This window comes from Pristis pectinata, chromosome 9 (assembly GCF_009764475.1).
Source record: "Pristis pectinata isolate sPriPec2 chromosome 9, sPriPec2.1.pri, whole genome shotgun sequence".
NCBI lineage: Eukaryota > Metazoa > Chordata > Chondrichthyes > Rhinopristiformes > Pristidae > Pristis > Pristis pectinata.
In genome coordinates this window covers 16,204,097-16,222,335 of record NC_067413.1, presented here as the reverse complement: position 1 = coordinate 16,222,335, position 18,239 = coordinate 16,204,097, and the positions used below count along the sequence as shown (strand labels likewise).

Below are 18,239 nucleotides of genomic sequence, written 5' to 3'. Positions count from 1 at the left end.
TCAATGGAGAGGCTCACAACGAGGTTGCAATTAATTTGGTTTTGGCAAGGCTTACTGTGGTGGGACCAGCAGCTGGTCAGAGCTCATGATAAATCTCTGTTTCATCACAGAATAATGGGGTATTATTTTGCAAACTAATTCTGAAAGCTCCATGAACTTGCAGTTTCTGCACAGAGTATGTCAAGGGCCTGTATCTTTGTTGCTGCAAGAAAAGGATCCCAAATCTTTATCGGGAAAAATTTCATGTGCACAAGTCACATGAAAACATCAGCTCTTTTCAAAAATATATCACTTCATGTGATATTGGTGCGATTAACATGTCGTGCAGCTGTCAGACCACATTCTGCAGAGCTAAGGTAAAAAGAGCTGATGTAGGGAGTTGAGAGCACGTTTTCATTTATTTTTAATGTAGTTTTGCAATTCATTTGCTGCACACGGACACTATTTCCCTTTTGCCCAAATGATATCACTTGAGAGCCAACTTCTATCTCATGGCCAAAAGTTATGTTTGAAATAATCTCAGCATTTTCAAAGGCTGAGAAGAAGTGCTTATTAGTTGAAATAAAGCAGACATATCTAGTGATGACATGGCAGCTGGAAAGGGGAAGAACTGAGAAGGAAACAAATATAGTAACAGAAAATTAAAGTACAAAGGAATTCATGTGGTAAAATACATTTCTCTTATACTTGGAGTAATCTTTTTGATATGTTGTAATGGAGTCATGAAGGGCATAATCTCATTCTCAGACAACAGAATAGCAACCTTCCTGAAGAACTCCTCTGGCAAAAGAACAGTGGAACAGAAATACTGCCATCCAGGCCTAAGACCTTGCCCCAAATCTTATGTAGGGTCAACTATATTGATAGGTCAGCTTTTTGCCCTAACTGCCAACAGAATGTCAAATGGTGGCATGGCAGAAAGAAAACCCTGAAGAAATTCATCCTCTTATGTTCTCCATGGAGGAAGAAATCCTCTTGGGGAAGTATGGATTCTTTTCCCTTTTTAATAATCCTCATTCTGAAACATGTCAGCTGGGGTGAGTTTGGCTGAAGAGCTCAGAGTAGTATTTGGCCCACTATATTCCCAGCTCCTAAGAAGAACAATCTGCTATCTGATCAGAACTGACCCCCAACATGAATTTTCTATCTCTTTCTTATTCACTTTTACGCCTGCCTTCCAATCCATCAAATATAGCCTCTTCTCTTTCCCTTCTTTCTCACTTACTTTGCATTTTAAAACTGTCTTACTTTTCCCAGTTCTGATGAGCCATTGAACTGAAATTTAACTCTGTTTCTCTCTCCACGGCAGCTGCCTGAACTGCTGAGTATTTCCAACATGTTCTATTTTTATTTTGGAGAAATGTTCCAATGCCTCAGAAAATATTGTTTTATGGTCAGCTTTGAAAAGTTCCTTTCAGATGTCTCCTAACCATGTAGCAGAAAACATATTAAGTCTCCATTCTACACTTACCCAAAAAAATAGTGAACATTAAATAGGTAATAATGAAAGGTATTAGAATATTCAGATATCATTCTGTACATCCAAATAATACACCTGAAGGATTATTATGTTTTTCATTAGATTATTGTGTACATCATATGAAGTTTATTGCCAAACTACTTTGATTTGGTTACTGACCAAGGTTTTTTTCTGGTAGGATTGCTCTTCAGCTGTCATACAAAGAAATTACTTAACAAACCAGAAAATTAACCTATTTACAATTCCCTGTTGTTTCACTATCTTCCTTTATCACCCTTTATGTCACATATAATCGTACATTCATAGACCCTTTGACCCAATGTGCCGATTTACACTAACACCCATTTAAACTAATCCCATTTTATTCTTTCCTGATTCCTGCACCTCACCTCACCTACCCAGCCACTCAAATCTGAAATGTTAACACATTACCTCCTCAACTATTACTCCTCAAAATAGATTCCATAACGTCACAAGTCCAAGGAAAGAAGATTTCCTTTTGCTCTGCACAAAGATCAATGTACCTTCAGTCTGGACCTCACACCCACAGGAAACAGCCTGCTTCTACCAGCGACAAAAGGATAATCTGTGGGTGCTGGAAATCTGAAATAAAAACCAAAAATGCCAGGGACACTAAGTTGGCCAAGTGGTTTCTGTGGAGAATCAAGGTTTTCATTGCAGGTCAATGTCCTTTCATAAAGTGTTACAATATATTTATCTCATTCATTTAAGATACTACAGTATATTCAGTAACTTAAATGGAAAAAGTGCTTTATTAAAACAGTCGTAGAAAAAGAGAGAGCATTTTCTACTGCCTGCTGCTTTCACACAGGAAAGCCAGTTCTGTGCAGTTGTTCATTTCGAGCCACAACATTGAGAAAAGTTGATCACATTTGAAAATTCCTGAAAGGGTACAAGCCCAGTATTACAAATGTTTCATAATTTCCCTAATAATTAAAAGACAAACCTGAGAAAATAAATATCCAAAATAACAGTGCAGTCTCTGTGCACTTTACTTTGACACGATGTCTTGCAGATAGTAGGGTTTAATGGATAGACCTTCCAGATCTGGTCCTAACTTGTCCAAGAGTCATAGAGTCATACAGTCTCGAAATACCAGTGAAGAGATTTTCAGTGCTTAATGTTGATTGGGGATAATCTAATACTGCCTTCTTGAATTGGCATTTTAGTTTATTATACCTCGAAGTTAGTCAGGACATCAGACAAAGTTACCAATTCCTCTTCACATAGTGCCTGAAATCTGCTATGTCCACATGAGAAAGCCAATGGCTAGCAAAGAGGTGAAAGGGCTATCCAGTGAGAGTAAAAAAAGTATTGGTTTATATTCTGAGATGGGAGCTTTAGTCTATTGTAGATAGTCTACTGAATTGTCTCCTTCAACTCTGTTACTGAAAATCAAAAAGAAGTGTACAGATACTGGAAATCTGAAATAAAACCAGAAAATGCTAGAAACACTCAACAGTATCTGACTTGCCAGATACTGCCTGAGCTGCTGAGTGTGGCATTTTGTGTTTTTATCTCCACTCTGTGCTGAATTTCTACTCTCATTAAATAACTTTTTTGAACTTTAACCTCACTCTGTGCTCATTTACCCCAGCAGTAGCTCACTTCATGATGTAATCTCGGCTCAATCTCTTCCATGCAGATTCGTTATTTAGGGAGGGATTGAGATTGAGACCATGCAGCATTACGTGACTGTACATAGACAAATGTAATAGGCAGAATATAGAAAACTGCTTCTAATATAAATTATAGTCATATACAATATAGCATTATATGGTGGGTGAGGATAAGGGTAAGAGAGGTGTGTGTGTGTGTGTGTGTGGGGGGGGGAGGTGGGAGGGTGGGAGGGAATTCTGTAATAATCACGTCCCTTTAGGACTGAGATGAGGAGGAATTTCTTCAGCCAGAGGGGTGGTGAATCTGTGGAATTCACTAACACGGAGGGTTGTGGAGGCAAAGTCATTGGGTGTATTTAAGGCAGGGATTGATAGGTTCTTGATTGGTTAGGGGATTAAGGGTTACAGGAAGAATGCGGGAAAATGGGGTTGAGAAAAATAAAATCAGCCATGATTGACTGGTGGAGCAGATTCGATGGGCCAAATGGCCTTATTTCTGCTCCTATGTCTTATGGTCTTATGATCATGATCATTTAATTGAACATACAAACTTGCTTCTAATAACTCACATTTACTTATATACTTCTAACTCATAGTCTGCATGAACAGAAATTTTTATTATCCAAACAAATGACATTTTTATAAATAAAATTTTTCAACCGTATTTTGTACCTAACTGATGAATTGATTTAACTTAACTGTTAAGTGTCAGAATTTACTTAGTGGTAACACACCGGGTTATGTTCCCTCCTCCACTTGCCCCAGAGGTTTGAACACAGACATGGGCCAGTACTTCTGAAGGAGCGCTGCGTGTGCTATCTTTCATATGGAATAATAAAACAGATGTGAGGAATAGTGTAAATATTCATTTAGAAAGGCATAGATTAGTCAAGAACATTCAGCACAGATATACTAAGGGAAGGTTGTGTTTGACAACTGTACTTTGACGGCAGTACTTAAGAGAGGAAATTCCTGGGAGATCGACCAGTGAGGCTATATGGGTGGAACTTAGAAGTAGGAAGGGGGTGGTCACTTACATGGGATTGCGCTGTAGGCACCCTCCCCCACCCCCCACCCCCCAAGGAGCAAATATGTAGGGAGATCGCAGATAGCTGTAGGAATAATAGTAGGTGATTTTAACTTCCCTATGGGCCTGCCATAGTGCTAAGGTCTTGGATGGGGTGGAATCTGTTAACTGTGTCCAGGGAAGTTTCCTCATACAATATGTAAATGGCCCTACTAGAGAGCAGGCAACACTCGACTTCCTATGTTGCAGCTGTACAATACGTTGGTGAGACTGCACTTGGAATACTGTGTGCACTTCTGGTCACCTAGCTAGATGGAGAATGTCATTAACCTGGAAAAGGCACAGAAAAGATTCACAAAGATGTTACTAGGACTGGAGAGCTTGAGTTATAAGGAGAAACTTTATAGGCTGGGGCTTTTTTCCCCCAGAACGTAGGAGGTTGAGGATTGACTTTACGAAGCTAGTTAAAATCATGAAGGGCATTGATAAGGTGAATGGTCACAGTCTTTTTCCCAGGGTGTGGAAGTAGACGGCATAGGTTTCAGGTGAGAGGGGAAAGATTTAAAGGGGACCTGAGAGGTAATGTTTTCACACAGAAGGTGGTAGGTAAATGGAATGAACTGCCAGAGAAAGTGGTAGAGGTGGGTACAATTACAACGTTTAAAAGACATTTAGACAGATACATGGAGAGGAAATGTTTAGAAGGATATGGGCCAGGAAAATGGGACTAGCTCAGGTAGGCAACTTTGTTAGCATGGACAAGTAGGGGCCAAAGGGCCTGTTTCTGTGCTGTATAACTCCATGACTCTATGATTTTATGAATAACCTGATTAAATGTTTTAAGAACTTAACGGGGAAGGTCAATGAGGGCAATGCATTTGACAAGGTCTCAAATGGCAGACTGGTCAAGTAAGGAAAGGCTCATGGAATCCAATGGAGAGTAGCAAATTTGATCCAAAACAGGCTCAGTGGCATTAGCAAAGGGTAATACAAGTCCACAAGAACACAAGAGAGTAAGAGCAGGAGTGGACCACCAGACCCCTCGAGCCTGCCCCGCCATTCAATATGATCGTGGCTGATCTATGCTGGCTTCAAATCCTCCTCTGTAGCAGTTCCTTGTAACTCTCAATTCCTCAATCTTTCGAATATATATCTATCTCCACCATAAATATATCTAATGATCTAGCCTCCACCACCCTCAGTGGCAGAGAATTCCAGAGATCCACAACCCTCGGAGAGAAGAAATTTCTATGCACTTCAGTTTTAAGTGACTTCCCCTTATTTTGTAGCAACATCCTCCTGTTCATGACTCTCCCACTAGTGAAAACATCTCAACATCCACCTTATCAAACCCCCTCAGGATCTAATCAGTTTCAATAAGGTCACTTCTCTTTCTTCTAATCTCCAAGGAATATGGACCCAAACCGTCTAGCCTCTCTTGATAGAACAAGTTGACGGGTGTTTGCCAGTGTCTTTGACACTGGAAGACTGTTTCCAGTATGGTTCCACAGGGCTCAGTACTCAGACTCTTGCAGACTGCAGTATATATACATGATTTTTATTGAACAGGGAATATGATAAAAAAAAAGGTACAAAAATTAGCCTTGTGAATGAGAGTGAGGATGAAAGCAGAAGGATATTGATGGGCAATTGAATAGACAAGGGCAATGGAATTCAATCAGCAAAATTTGGTGAGATGCAACAAGGCCTAGAGCACAGAAACAGGCCCTTCAGCCCAACTCATCAATGCCAACCAAATTATCTACCTGAGCCAATTCCATTTGCATGCACTTGACCAATATCCCTCTAAACCATTCATATCCATGTACCCTGGGAAAAAGACCATGATCATTCACCTTATCTATGCCTTTCATTATTTTATATACCTCTATAAGGTCACCCCTCAGCTTCCTAACCTCCAGGGAAAACATTCCCAGCCTATCCAGCCTCTCCTTATAACTCAAGCCCTCCAGTCACAGTAACATCCTTGTGAATCATTTCTGCACCCTTGCCAGCTTAGTGACGTCCTTCCTATAGCTGGGCAACAGAACTGCACACAATACTCCTAGTGTGGTTGCACCAACGTCTTGTACAACTGTAACATGACATCCCAACTCCTGTACTCAATGCCCTGATCAATGAAGGCAAGTGATCATAAGACCATAAGACAGAGGAGCAGAATTAGGCCATTCAGCCCATAAAGTCTGCTCTACCATTCGGCCATAACTGATTTATTTTTCCCTCACAACCCCATTCTCCTGCCTTCTCCTCGTAACCTTTGACACCCTTATTAATCAAGAACTTATCAATCTCTGCTTTAAATATACCCAATGACTTGGCCTCCACAGTCATCTGTAGCAATGAATACCACAGATTCACCACCCTCTGGCTAAATAAATTCCTCCTCATCTCTGATCTAAAGAGGCATCCTTCTATTCTGAGGCTGTGTGCTCTGGTCCTAGACTCTCCCACTACTGGAAACATCCTCTCCACGTCCACTCTATCTAGGCCTATCAATATTCGGTAGATTTCAATGAGATCCCCCCCCCCCCCCCTCCATCCTTCTAACCTCCAGCAAATACAGGCCCTGAGCCATCAAACGCTCCTCATACGTTAACCCTTTCATTCCTGGGATCCTTCTCGTAAACCTCCTCTGGACCCTCTCCAACACATTTTTCCTTAGATATGCGGCCCAAAACTGCTCACGATACTCCAAATGTGGTCTAACCTCAGCATTACATCTTTGCTTTTATATTCTAGTACTCTTGAAATGAATGCTAACATTGCATTTGCCTTCCTTATTACTGACTCAACCTGCAGGTTAAGCTTTAGGGAATCCTGCACTAGGACTCCCAAGTCTCTTTGCGCCTCCCATTTCTGAATTTGCTCCCCATTTAGAAAATAGTCTATACCATTATTCCTTCTACCAAAGTGCATGACCATACACTTCCCTAAGCTGTATTCCATCTACCACTTCTTTGCCCATTCTCCCAACCTGTCCAAGTCCTTCGGCAGACACCCTGCTTCCTCAACACTACCTGCCCCTCCACCTGTCTTTGTATCATCTGCAAACTTGGCCACAAAGCCATCAATTCCATTATCCATATCATTGACATATAACGTGAAAAGTAGTGGACCCAACACCGACCCCTGTGGAACACCACTAGTCACCGGCAGACAATCAGAAAAGGCCTCCTTTATTCCCATTCTTTGCCTTCTGCCAGTCAGCCAATCTTCTATCCATACTATTACCTTTCCTGTAATACCATGGGCTCCTATCTTGTTTAGCAGCCTCTTGTGCGGCACCTTGTTAAAGGCCTGCTGAAAATCCAAGTAAAGAACATCCACTGACTCTCCTTTATCTATCCTGCCTGTTACTTCTCAAAGAATTCCAACCGATTTGTCAGGCAAGATTTCCCCTTAAAGAAATCATGCTGACTTCGGCCTATTTTATCATGTGTTTCCAAGTGCCCCAAAACCTCATCCTTAACACTGGACTCTTACATCCTACCAACCATTGAAGTCAGGCTAACTGGCCTATAATTTCCTGTCTTTGGGGCAAAGTGTGCCAAAGTGTGCCAAATGCCTTCTCCATCTTCCTGTATACCTGCATCTCCACTTTCGGGGAACTATGTACCTGTACCCCTAGGTCTCTCTGTTTTATAACACTGTCCAAGCCCCTACCATTTACTGTGCAAGTCCTGCCCTGGTTTAACTTACCAAAGTGCAACACCTCGCACTTGTCCGAGATAAGTTCCATCTACCATTCTTTGGCCCACTTTCACAGTTGATCTAGATTCCATTGTAATCTTAGATAACTCTCTTCACTGTCCAAAATAATAATAGGTAGACCATAGACAAGGTGAGCGAGTGATGGGGGATATGACTGACCTCGGGGGAAAATGCTAAACTGGGGAAAGGCTTATGATGACAATATTAGCCAGGGGCCGGGGAGAGTAGATTGGGAGCAGCTGTTATTGGGCAAGTCCACATCTGGCATGTGAGACTTGTTCAAAGGCCAGCTGGTCAGAATTCAGGACCAACATGTTCCCATGCGGAAGACAAGGATGGCAAGGTTCAGGAAACTTGGATGACAAGAGATTTTGCGTATTTTAGTCAAAAAGAAAAAGAAAACATATGTAAGGTTTAGGAAGTGAAATCAGACAGGGCCCTTGAGAGATGTAAAGGAAGCAGGAGAGAAGTTAAACAGGGAATTAAGGGGGCCAAAAGGGACCATGGAATGTCTTTGGCAAGGAGGATTAAGGAGAATCCCAAGTCATTTTATATATACATCAAAAACAAGAGGGTAACTGAGGAAAGATTAGGAACACTCAAGGTCAAAGGATGGAATTTATGCCTGGAGCCGGAGGAAGTGGGCAGCATGCTAAACAAGTAATGAGGAGGAGGTATTGGTGCTCTTGAAGAGCATTAAGGTGGAAGTCTCCAGAGCCTCATGGGATCGATCCTAGGTTATTGAGGGAGGCAAGAGAGGAGATCTGGGACCTTGACAGAAATCTTTGTACCCTCTTTAGCCACAGGTGAGGCCCCAGAGGACTGGAGATTAGCTAATGTTGTTCCTCTGTTTAAAAAGAACAGTAGAGACAAATCGGGAGATTATAGGCCAGTGAGCTTTACATCAGTGGTAGGGAAATTATTGGAGGAGATTCTGAGGCATAGGATTAACTCACATCTGGAAAAGTGTAGATTTATTAGGGATAGTCAGCATGGTTTTGGCTGTGGAGATCATATCTTACAAACCTCATTGTTTTTCAAGGAGGTGACCAAAATGATTGATGAGCATAGGGCGGTGGATGATGTACACATGGATTTGACAAGGTCCTTCATGGTAGACTGATCCAGAAGATTAAGGCACATAGCATCAGTGGAGACTTGGTAGATTGGATTCAAAAATTAGCTCAGCCATAGAAGACAGAGAGAAGTAGTGGAGTGGTGTTATTCTGATCAGAGCTGTGTGATCAGTAGTGTTCCATAAGGACCAGTACTAGAATCTCTATATATAAGTGATTTGGACAAAAATGTAGGTGGGCTGATTAGTAAGTTTGCAGACGACACAAAAATTTGCAGAGTTGTGGATGGTGGGAAATGTTGTCAAAGGATTCAGCAGGATATAGACCAGTTGGAGATGTAGGCTGAGAAAGAGCAGATGGAGTTTAATCCAGACAAGAGTGACATGTTGCACTTTGAGAGGTCAAATGCAAGAGGAAAGTAAGTGGCAGAACCTTTAGGAGCATTGATGCACAAAGGGATCTGGGGGTGCAAGTCCAGAGCTCCCTGAAAGTGGTAACACAAGTAGATAAGGTAGGGTAATAATGCATACAACATACCTGCCTTCATTAATCAAGGTGTTGAGTATAAAAGTCGGGAAGTCATGATGTTGCTGTATAAAACTTTGGTGAGACCACATTTGGAGTATTGTGTGCAGTTCTGGTCACCGTATTACTGGAAAGAAGCTAAAGCTTTGGAGATGGTGCAGTAGAGATTCACCAGGAGGTTGCCTGGATTAAAAAGTATTAGTTATAAGGAGAGGTTGGGCAAATTTGGATTGTTTTCCCTGGAGGTTGAGGGGTGTCCTGATAGAAGTACATAAAATTATGAGAGGAATAGAGAGGGGAGATAGAGTCTTTTTCCCAGGGTGGAAATGTCAACTACTAGAGGATGCAGCTTTAAGTTGAGAGGTGGAAAGTTGAAGGAGATTTATGAGGCAAGATTTTTACACAGAGAGTGGGAGCTGCCTGGAATGAGTTGCCGGGAAGTAGTGGAAGCAGGTACAATAGCAGTGTTTAAGAGGCATTTAGACAGGCACATGAACAGGCAGGGAATGGAGGAATCAAGACTATATGCAGGCAGATGGGATTAGTTTAAAATGGCATCATGGTCGGCGCAGACATCGTGGGCCGAAATGCCTGTTCCTGTGCTGTACTGTTCTATGTTCTGTGTTAGCACAGAGGGACCTTGGTATGTATGTTCAATGATTCCTTAAGGGTAGCTGACAGGTTAGTTAAGTGGTTAAAAAGCATGCCTATGCTTTCCTTTATTACTTGAGGTATAGAAAAATAAGTCCTGAGAATTAACACTAGAGCAGAATACAATGCCACAGTTTGAGTACTGTATACAGTTTTGGTCATCATATTACTGGAAAAATGAGATTGAACTAGAGCGGATGCAAGAGTTTCAAGGATGTTGCCAGGACTGGGAAATTTTAGCTACCAGAAAGATTGGAGAAACTGCGTTTTTATTCTTTGGAACAGAGGAGGCTGAGAAGAGATTTAATTGGGTTGTATATAAACCTATGAGATGTTTAGACAGAGCAAATAGGAAGAACCAAATTCCCTTTGCAGACGTGTCACAACCAGGTGACACAGATTTAAAGTACTTGGTGGAAGGATCAGTGGATGGAATCTATCACTCTTACCTGATCTGGCCTGTGTATGACTGAGGACCAACAATGTGGTTGACTCCTGATTGGCCTGGCAAGGGAAATGGGAAATGGACAATACATGTTGGGAACTCCTGGATCGCAAATAACAAATAAATAAAAACTTGAAGAACCAAAGCTGTCAAGCTATTGCCGAATTAGGCTGAGAAACTGTTTTTCAAACATAAAGGCCATGATAGAATGGATGTGGAGAGGATATACGATACATATAAGATAAGATATTTATTTATTAGTCACACGTACATCGAAACACACAGTGAAATGCATCTTTTTGTGTTACTGAGAATGTGCTAGGGGCAGCCCACAAGTGTCGCCACTCTTCCAGCACAAACATAGCATGCCCACAGCTCCTAATCCGTACGTCTTTGGCTGGGAGAGTTTCGGACCAGAGGGCACAGTCTCAGAATTAAAGGATGTCCCTTTAGAATTGAGATGAGGAGGAATTGCTTTAGCCAGGTGGTGTTGAATCAGTGGAATTTATTGCCACAGACGGCTGTGGAGGCCAAGTCATTGGGTATATTTAAAGCGGAATTTGATAGGTTCTTGATTAGTGAGGGCATCAAAGGTTACGGGGAGAAGGCAGGAGAATGGGATTGAGAGGGAAAATTAAATCAGCCATGATCGAAGGGTGGAGCAGATTCAATGAACCGAATGGCCTAATTCTGCTCCTATGTCTTATGGTCTTATAATGGATACAATGGGCCAAATGGCCTCTCTGCCACAAATTTTCTACCCTCTCAGGATAAAAAGATCCTATGGCATTATCCTAAGGAGGGGCATTTTTGTTGTAACCTAGTCAGCATTTGTCTCCCAAGCAACATTACTGAAAGCTTTTCTGCCCATTTGATTATAAAACTTCGTTGTATGCAAATCGCTGACATGGTTGTCTACAAGACAGTGATAACAGCACATGAATGATAGAAGAATAGGAGGCTATGTGGGAGGGAAATGTTAGCTAGATCTTAGAGCAGGATAAATTGTCGGCACAACATCATGGGCCGAAGGGCCTGTACTGTGCTGTAGTGTTCTATGTTCTATGTAACAACACTTCAAACGTACTTCATTGACTCTGAAAGTCAATTAATGCCTGATCCATTAGCAAGATACTGGGAGAGAAAATAAATATGAAGCTGTAGAAAATCTAAAAATATTTCACCATTCAGTAATCAGGCACATAGTAAATTTGAACATCATCTGCAAACAGTTTTATGATTTTAGAAATTCACTGCTAAAATGTTAATCATATCCTAAAGTTTAAGACTGCAAAAGTTTTAATGGCTCTTCTTAATTCTTGCACTTGGCACAAATTTAACAATGTCTCTTAAAATGTTTTTAAAGCTTTTTTTAATAGTTTCAAACAACTGATAACACTTTTGAGAGAAAAATACTGACCATTCAATCCCTCACATCTGCTCTGCCATTCAATAAGATCATGGCTGATCTTTTATCTCTGCACTACTTTTCAGTACTAACTCCAAGACCCTAGATTTCCTTCATTTCAAAAAATTTATCAATGTTTGTCTTGAATATATTCAGTTCCTGAGCATCCACAACTCTCTTGGGTAGTAAATGCCAAAGCTTAATTATCCTCTGGGTGAAGAAATTTCTTCTCACCTTACTCCTGAATGCCCAACCCCTTATTCTGAGTCTATAATTTCTGTTTCTAGATGCTAGCCAAGTGAAACGTTATCCCTGCACCTACCTTGTCAAGTCCTGTAAGAATTCTGTATGTTTCAATGGGATTACACCTCATTGTTCTCAGTTCTAGAGTGTATAGGCCCAGCCTTCTTAATTTCTCCTCATAACACAATCATCAGCAGCACGGGCTCATTAGTCTGATGAGGAATGTATTAAGCATAATGTGACATAAGGACATTGTTATCCTGAATTCAGGATTCCTATCATTGTAGTCCAATGCATACTTTATTTTTAATCCCTCCACCTTCAACTTTTTTGACAACAGATTTTAGCTAATTGATAGGGAACTTGAAAATCAGAATATTGGGTGAGGCGTGTCCATTCTATTTGTAGAGCTATTAGAAATAAGCACAAAGGGATGAAAGGCTTACTTCAAGGTATAATTTCAGAATCAGAATCAGAATTATTATCACTGATATATGCTGTGAAATTTGTTGTTTTGCAGCATCAATACAATCCAAGACATAAAAATCTATAAACTACAAAAATAAACAAAGAGTGCAAAACAAAAGGAATAATGGTCCATGGATCGTTCAGAAATCTGATGGCAGAGGGGAATAAGATGTCCCTGAATCACGGAGTTTGGGTCTTCAGGCTCCTGTGCCTCCTCCCCAATGGTAGTAACGGGAAGAGGCATGTCTCAGATGGTGAGGGTCCTTAATGATGGATGCCGCCTTCTGAGGCACCACATCTTGAAGATGTCCTCGATGGTGGGGAAGGTTGTGCCTGTGATGGAGCTGACTGAGTCTACATCCCTCTGCAGCCTCTTGCAATCCTGTGCATTGGAAGCTCCATACCAGGCTGTGATGCAACCAGTCAGAATGCTCTCCACCATACATCTATAGATATTTGTAAGGGCCTTTGATGACATACCAAATCTCCCCAAACTCTTAACGAAGTAGAGCCACTGGTGTGCCTTCTTCATGATTGTATCAATGTGTTGGACCCACGATATATCCTCCAAGGTGTGACACCCAGGAACTTGAAGCTGCTCACCCTTTCTCCACCACTGACCCCTCAATTTCTATGGCCACCTTGTTCCTCAAAGGTAATCAGTGCTATTTTTTCAACATGCTTCTCATTTGCTGTTGCCAAAAAAGCTGGAGCTGGAGCAAACAGGCTGCCCAGCTGTCTAAACAATGATAAATTTCAGGTGCTTAAAGTCAGTAGTGAAAGAGAAGATATTGGAAACACTCAGCAGATCAGACAGTGTAAAGAAAGAAATAAAGTCAATATTCCAAGTCAATGAAGTTTCATCAGTGAACTGATGATATTTCCCCGTCTCTCCAACTTAAAATATGTTTGCTTTCTAAGGTTTCTCATTTCTTATGAAAGGTCATCAACTTGAAGCATTGATGCTGTTTGTCTCTTCTCAGATGCTGCCTGATCTGCTGAGTGTTTTCAGCATTCTCTGTTTTTATTCCTAACGAAACTTAACGAAACTGGAAACGGCTATAGAGGTAAGTTGCATAAACCTTTCAGAGTCAATTCCTAGTTTATGCTTCCAATATTAGTAGAGCCTGCTGACCTAGAGGTGTGAAAATAATGAGGTCAGGTTTTTGGACCTGTGCTATCCAAAGAGATTGCTCAGTGATAAGCAATGGTTGCTGATCCACTACAGCAATGATTGTGTTATTGGACTGATAACCTCAAGATACATAGAATATAGAACATAAACATTGGGTGCACCAATCTAACCATTTTTTGAATCACTTATGCTTTATGGAGCTCTAATATCACCATTGGACATGTCAGCCTCATTGTCTAACATGTCAATCTTGTCCTCTGCTAAGGTGATATTGTCATTTCAGAGAGCAACTTGCTTGAAATGTAACTGGTCTACTAAAGAGGATACATCACAGCTAGTATGTCAGAATACTCCCCAGCGCCAATCTAATGAGGGTAGGTTCACCCTCTGGAGCTGGAGGACATTTTAATGAATGGAAGAGTAACATTTATATAAAATGTAATCCACAATTCTTTAAACCCCGGTAGACTTTTAAGAGATTTAAGATTTTTGTCAATTTCACTTCTATTTGTGATCTATGAATTTGGTTTACTCCATGTCTCTAAACTTTATATTGTAAATAACCAAGGTTTAAAATAATTGTTCTTTTATAGTCTTCAATTATGTGGACAATAAGCAAGCTGAGCAGGCTATATATGAATTTTTAATACATAAAGCAGTTCTAACCATAACCATGTCTTGAATGAAGGAAAATTACAAACGGCAGTACACACTTGCATAATATCAGACTGGGCAGAAACACATCTGAGCCTGTAATAAGTAGCACAGGTCTAAACACGTGTACAATCACGAAGCAAAATTGATGGGAAGCCAAGATTATCGCACTAGGGGAAGGCTGCTGCCACAACCGGTGTTAATGGTTAGCAGCTCCCCTGATAGTGGAGCAATGACCACTATTGACAAGTAAACTGCACTTCTTATAGGAGAGACAAGCTGTGGCTTTCAGAAGCTGCATTAAGTGATGGTCGAAAAGGTGGGCAGGAATAGAGATGTCCTTCTCCTTTCAGTTGTTAGAAAGGTCTCACATCAAGCTGTTCAACTGCAATAATGCAATAAGTCATTTCCCACAGAATTCACAACTCATTTCTTACCCATTCTCCTCCATTCACAACACCACATTTCATCACACCTCCTTTTGCTAGTAACACTTACCTCAATGTTTGTTTCCTCATATTTCCACACCTCTTCTACCCTTCAAACACTATCACCCCTATTCTACCATGGCACAAATAATTTCAAAGCATCTCATTAAAGTACCAGTAACAATTTTTCCTCTCTTGGTGAGGACAAGAGGAGCAAGTACCTCTATTTTCTCTGCCATGATCATGAGGAGGAGGCACAAAATGAGGGTGCTGAAGGATGCATTCAGCAGAGTTCTTGGCCATCATAATGCAAGACCCCATAATAATCAGGAAGAATAATATTCAGTTTTAGCTATGCAGTTCTCAGTGCCATTCACAATTATGTCTAAGGGACTGGAAGCTTCCTTTTCCATTTTGGCCCTCTTAGCCACAAACAGTAAATTGCATCTATATCACATGCTTAACTTCTACACACCTGAAAAATAATCTTGCTGGCTGAAATCATCCTGGCAGCAAGGGCCTGAGTGGTGACTGGGTCTTGTGTGTTGCAAACAGGTCTCATGAACTGGAATTGGTTTATTATTGTCACTTGACCCGAGGTACAGTGAAAACTTATCTTGCATACCATTCTTACAGATCAATTCATTACACAGTGCATTGAGGTAGTACAAGGTAAAACAATAACAGAGTGCAGAATAAAGTGTAACAGCAACAGAGAAAATGCAGTGCAGGTAGACATTAAGGTGCAAGGTCATAACAAGGTAGATTGTGAGGTCAAGAGTCCAACTTATTGTACTAGGGAACCGTTCAATAGTCTTATAACAGAGGGATAGAAGCTGTCTCTGAGCCTGGTGTATGTGCTTTCAGGCTTCTGCATCTTCTGCCCGATGGGAGAGGGGAGAGGGGAGAAGGGAGAACATCTGGGGTGGGTGGGGGTCTTTCATTATGTTGGCTGCTTTACCGAGGTAGTGAGAAGTGTAGATAGAATCCATGGAGGGGAGGCTGGTTTCCGTGATGCGCTGGGCTGTGTCTATGACTCTCTCCAGTTTCTTGCGGTCACAGGCAGAGCAGTTGCCATACCAAGCCATGATGCATCCAGATAGGATGCTTTCTATGCTGCATCGATAAAAGTTGGTGAGAGTCAAAGGAGACATAACGAATTTCTTTAGTCTCCTGAGGAATTAGAGGCGCTGGTGAGCTTTCTTGGCTGTGGCATCTACATGGTTGGACCAGGACAGGCTATGGGTGATGTTCATTCCTAGGAACTTGAAGCTCTCAACCCTCTCGACCTCAGCACCGTTGATGTAAACAGGAGCGTGTGCACCACACCCCTTCCTAAAGTCTCTGACCAGCCCTTTTGTTTTGCTGACATCGAGGGAAAGGTTGTTGTCATGACACCATGTTACTAAGTTCTCTATCTCCTTCCTGTACTCCAACTCATCATTATTTGAGATACGGCCCACTACGGTGGTATCATCTGCAAACTTGTAGATGGAGTTAGAGCAGAATCTGGCCACAAAGTCATGAGTGTATAGGGAGTAGAATTGGGAGCTGAGGACACAGCCTTGTGGGGCACCAGTGTTGAGAATAATTGTGCTGGAGGTGTTGCTGCCTACCCTCACTGATTGCGGTCTGTTGGTCAGGAAGTCGAGGATCCATTTGCAAAGGAATGTGCTGAGTCCCAGGTCTTGGAGTTTGGAGATGAGTTTGCTTGGAATTATGGTATTGAAGGTGGAGCTTAGTCAATAAACAATAGTTTAAAGTAGGTGTCCAGATGTTCCAGAGATGAGTGTAGGGCCAGGGAGATGGCGTCCACCATGGACCTATTTCAGCGGTAGGCAATTTGCAGTGGGTCAAGGCTGTCTGGAAGACTGGAGTTAATGTGTGCCCTGACCAGCCTTTCAAAGCACTTCATGACGTGGATATCAGAGCCACCGGGCAGTAGTCATTAAGGCATGTTACCTTGTTTTTCATAGGTACCGGCATGATGGTGGTCTTCTTAAAGCAGGTGAGAACCTCAGATTGAAGCAGGGAGAGGTTAAACATGTCTGCAAATACCCCCGCCAACTGATCAGCACAGGATCTAAGGACATGGCCAAGGACACCATCCAGGCCAGGTGCTTTCCATGAGTTCATTCTCCAGAAGATTGAGCTTACATCTCCAACGGTGACTGTGGATTCAGGTCCCTTGGAGGCTGTCGGGGTGGGTGGTGACAAACCAATCCCTTTCTGTTCAAAACGTGCATAGAATGCATTAAGCTCATTCTATGAGCAGAGCAATGAGAATGAGCAGAGCAGAAGTCCCACTCACAAAACAATATCCCTGACCAAGTTTCTCAATGCTTCTGAAAGTCCCAGAAGCACTCAAAAGCATTGAAAAATATTTTTGAATAACTAAAAACATTGCTGCAAACCATTTTTAAAAGTATAACTTACCTTACTCTTACCCTTCTTTCCCTACAGCTATAAAATCTCCATTCTAGTGAATAGACTGGCAGATCATCTTAAATCAGCAAAAAAGATTCCTTATTTTAAAAGCTGAGAAATTCTAGGAACCTCCTGCTTTATCTGTTGGCTCCACATGGAGAACAGCATCCAGAAAGTCACCAGCGGAAATTGGCCAATCAATTTGGGACTTCTGCATTTACACTGCAGTTGTAACTTAGAGACGTACAGTACAGCACTGAAGCAGGCCCTTCAGCCTATCAAGTCCACACTGACCATTAGACACCTATTAACTTGCAGGCATTTTCACTGTTAAGTAGTGACAGTTCTACACAGGACTGCCAGCAGAACCCTTTACAATCCAGGCCATGATTTTGAGTGGCGTCCAACTATTTCTGCATGACCATGACCCACAATGATTTATTCCTCTAGCACTGTTGATCTCTTGAACCACTCAACACTATCTTAGAGCACTTGTTTTGAAAAAGCACAGAACAGACAGAAAATAATTAATGATATATTTGAAGTAATCATTTTAAAATGCAATAATGTTGGGCAGTCAAATCTAAGTTTGCCTCGATTAGGAATTTTCCCCTCTTTCATTCCAAAGGAAGCAAATTACTTCTAAGTAGGGGGAGACAGATCAAATAAAAATAGCAAGTAATAGTTGGTAACTTACTTGTTATTGCTCAGTAAAGCATAACATGTGTCCCTGAAGAAACTGAAATGAGCAGCAACAGCTGTGTAGCAACATTAATAGCTCAAAATGTGGGAGATTTAAAAACACCAAAAATGTCCTTTATTTGAACAATCAATGCATTAATAAGACAAATGATCTATAGAGAGGAAAATATTATAATAAATTGGTTGATGTGGGAATTC

At 41.4% G+C, this 18,239-nt stretch overlaps 1 protein-coding gene across 2 annotated transcripts in view; it reads left to right on the top strand.

Annotated features, from left to right (window-relative positions):
• Positions 1–18,239, top strand: part of LOC127574642 (G-protein coupled receptor 20-like) — a 39,150-nt gene that overhangs the window by 5,776 nt on the left and 15,135 nt on the right. The window contains exons 2-3 of one of the 2 annotated variants that reach the window (XM_052023813.1): positions 13,679–13,762; positions 16,889–16,920. In XM_052023813.1, coding sequence (XP_051879773.1) covers positions 16,897–16,920 — 24 coding nt within the window. In that variant the 5' untranslated portion in view covers positions 13,679–13,762; positions 16,889–16,896. The remainder of the gene's footprint in view (positions 1–13,678; positions 13,763–16,888; positions 16,921–18,239) is intronic. The other variant, XM_052023814.1, reaches the window with a different exon arrangement.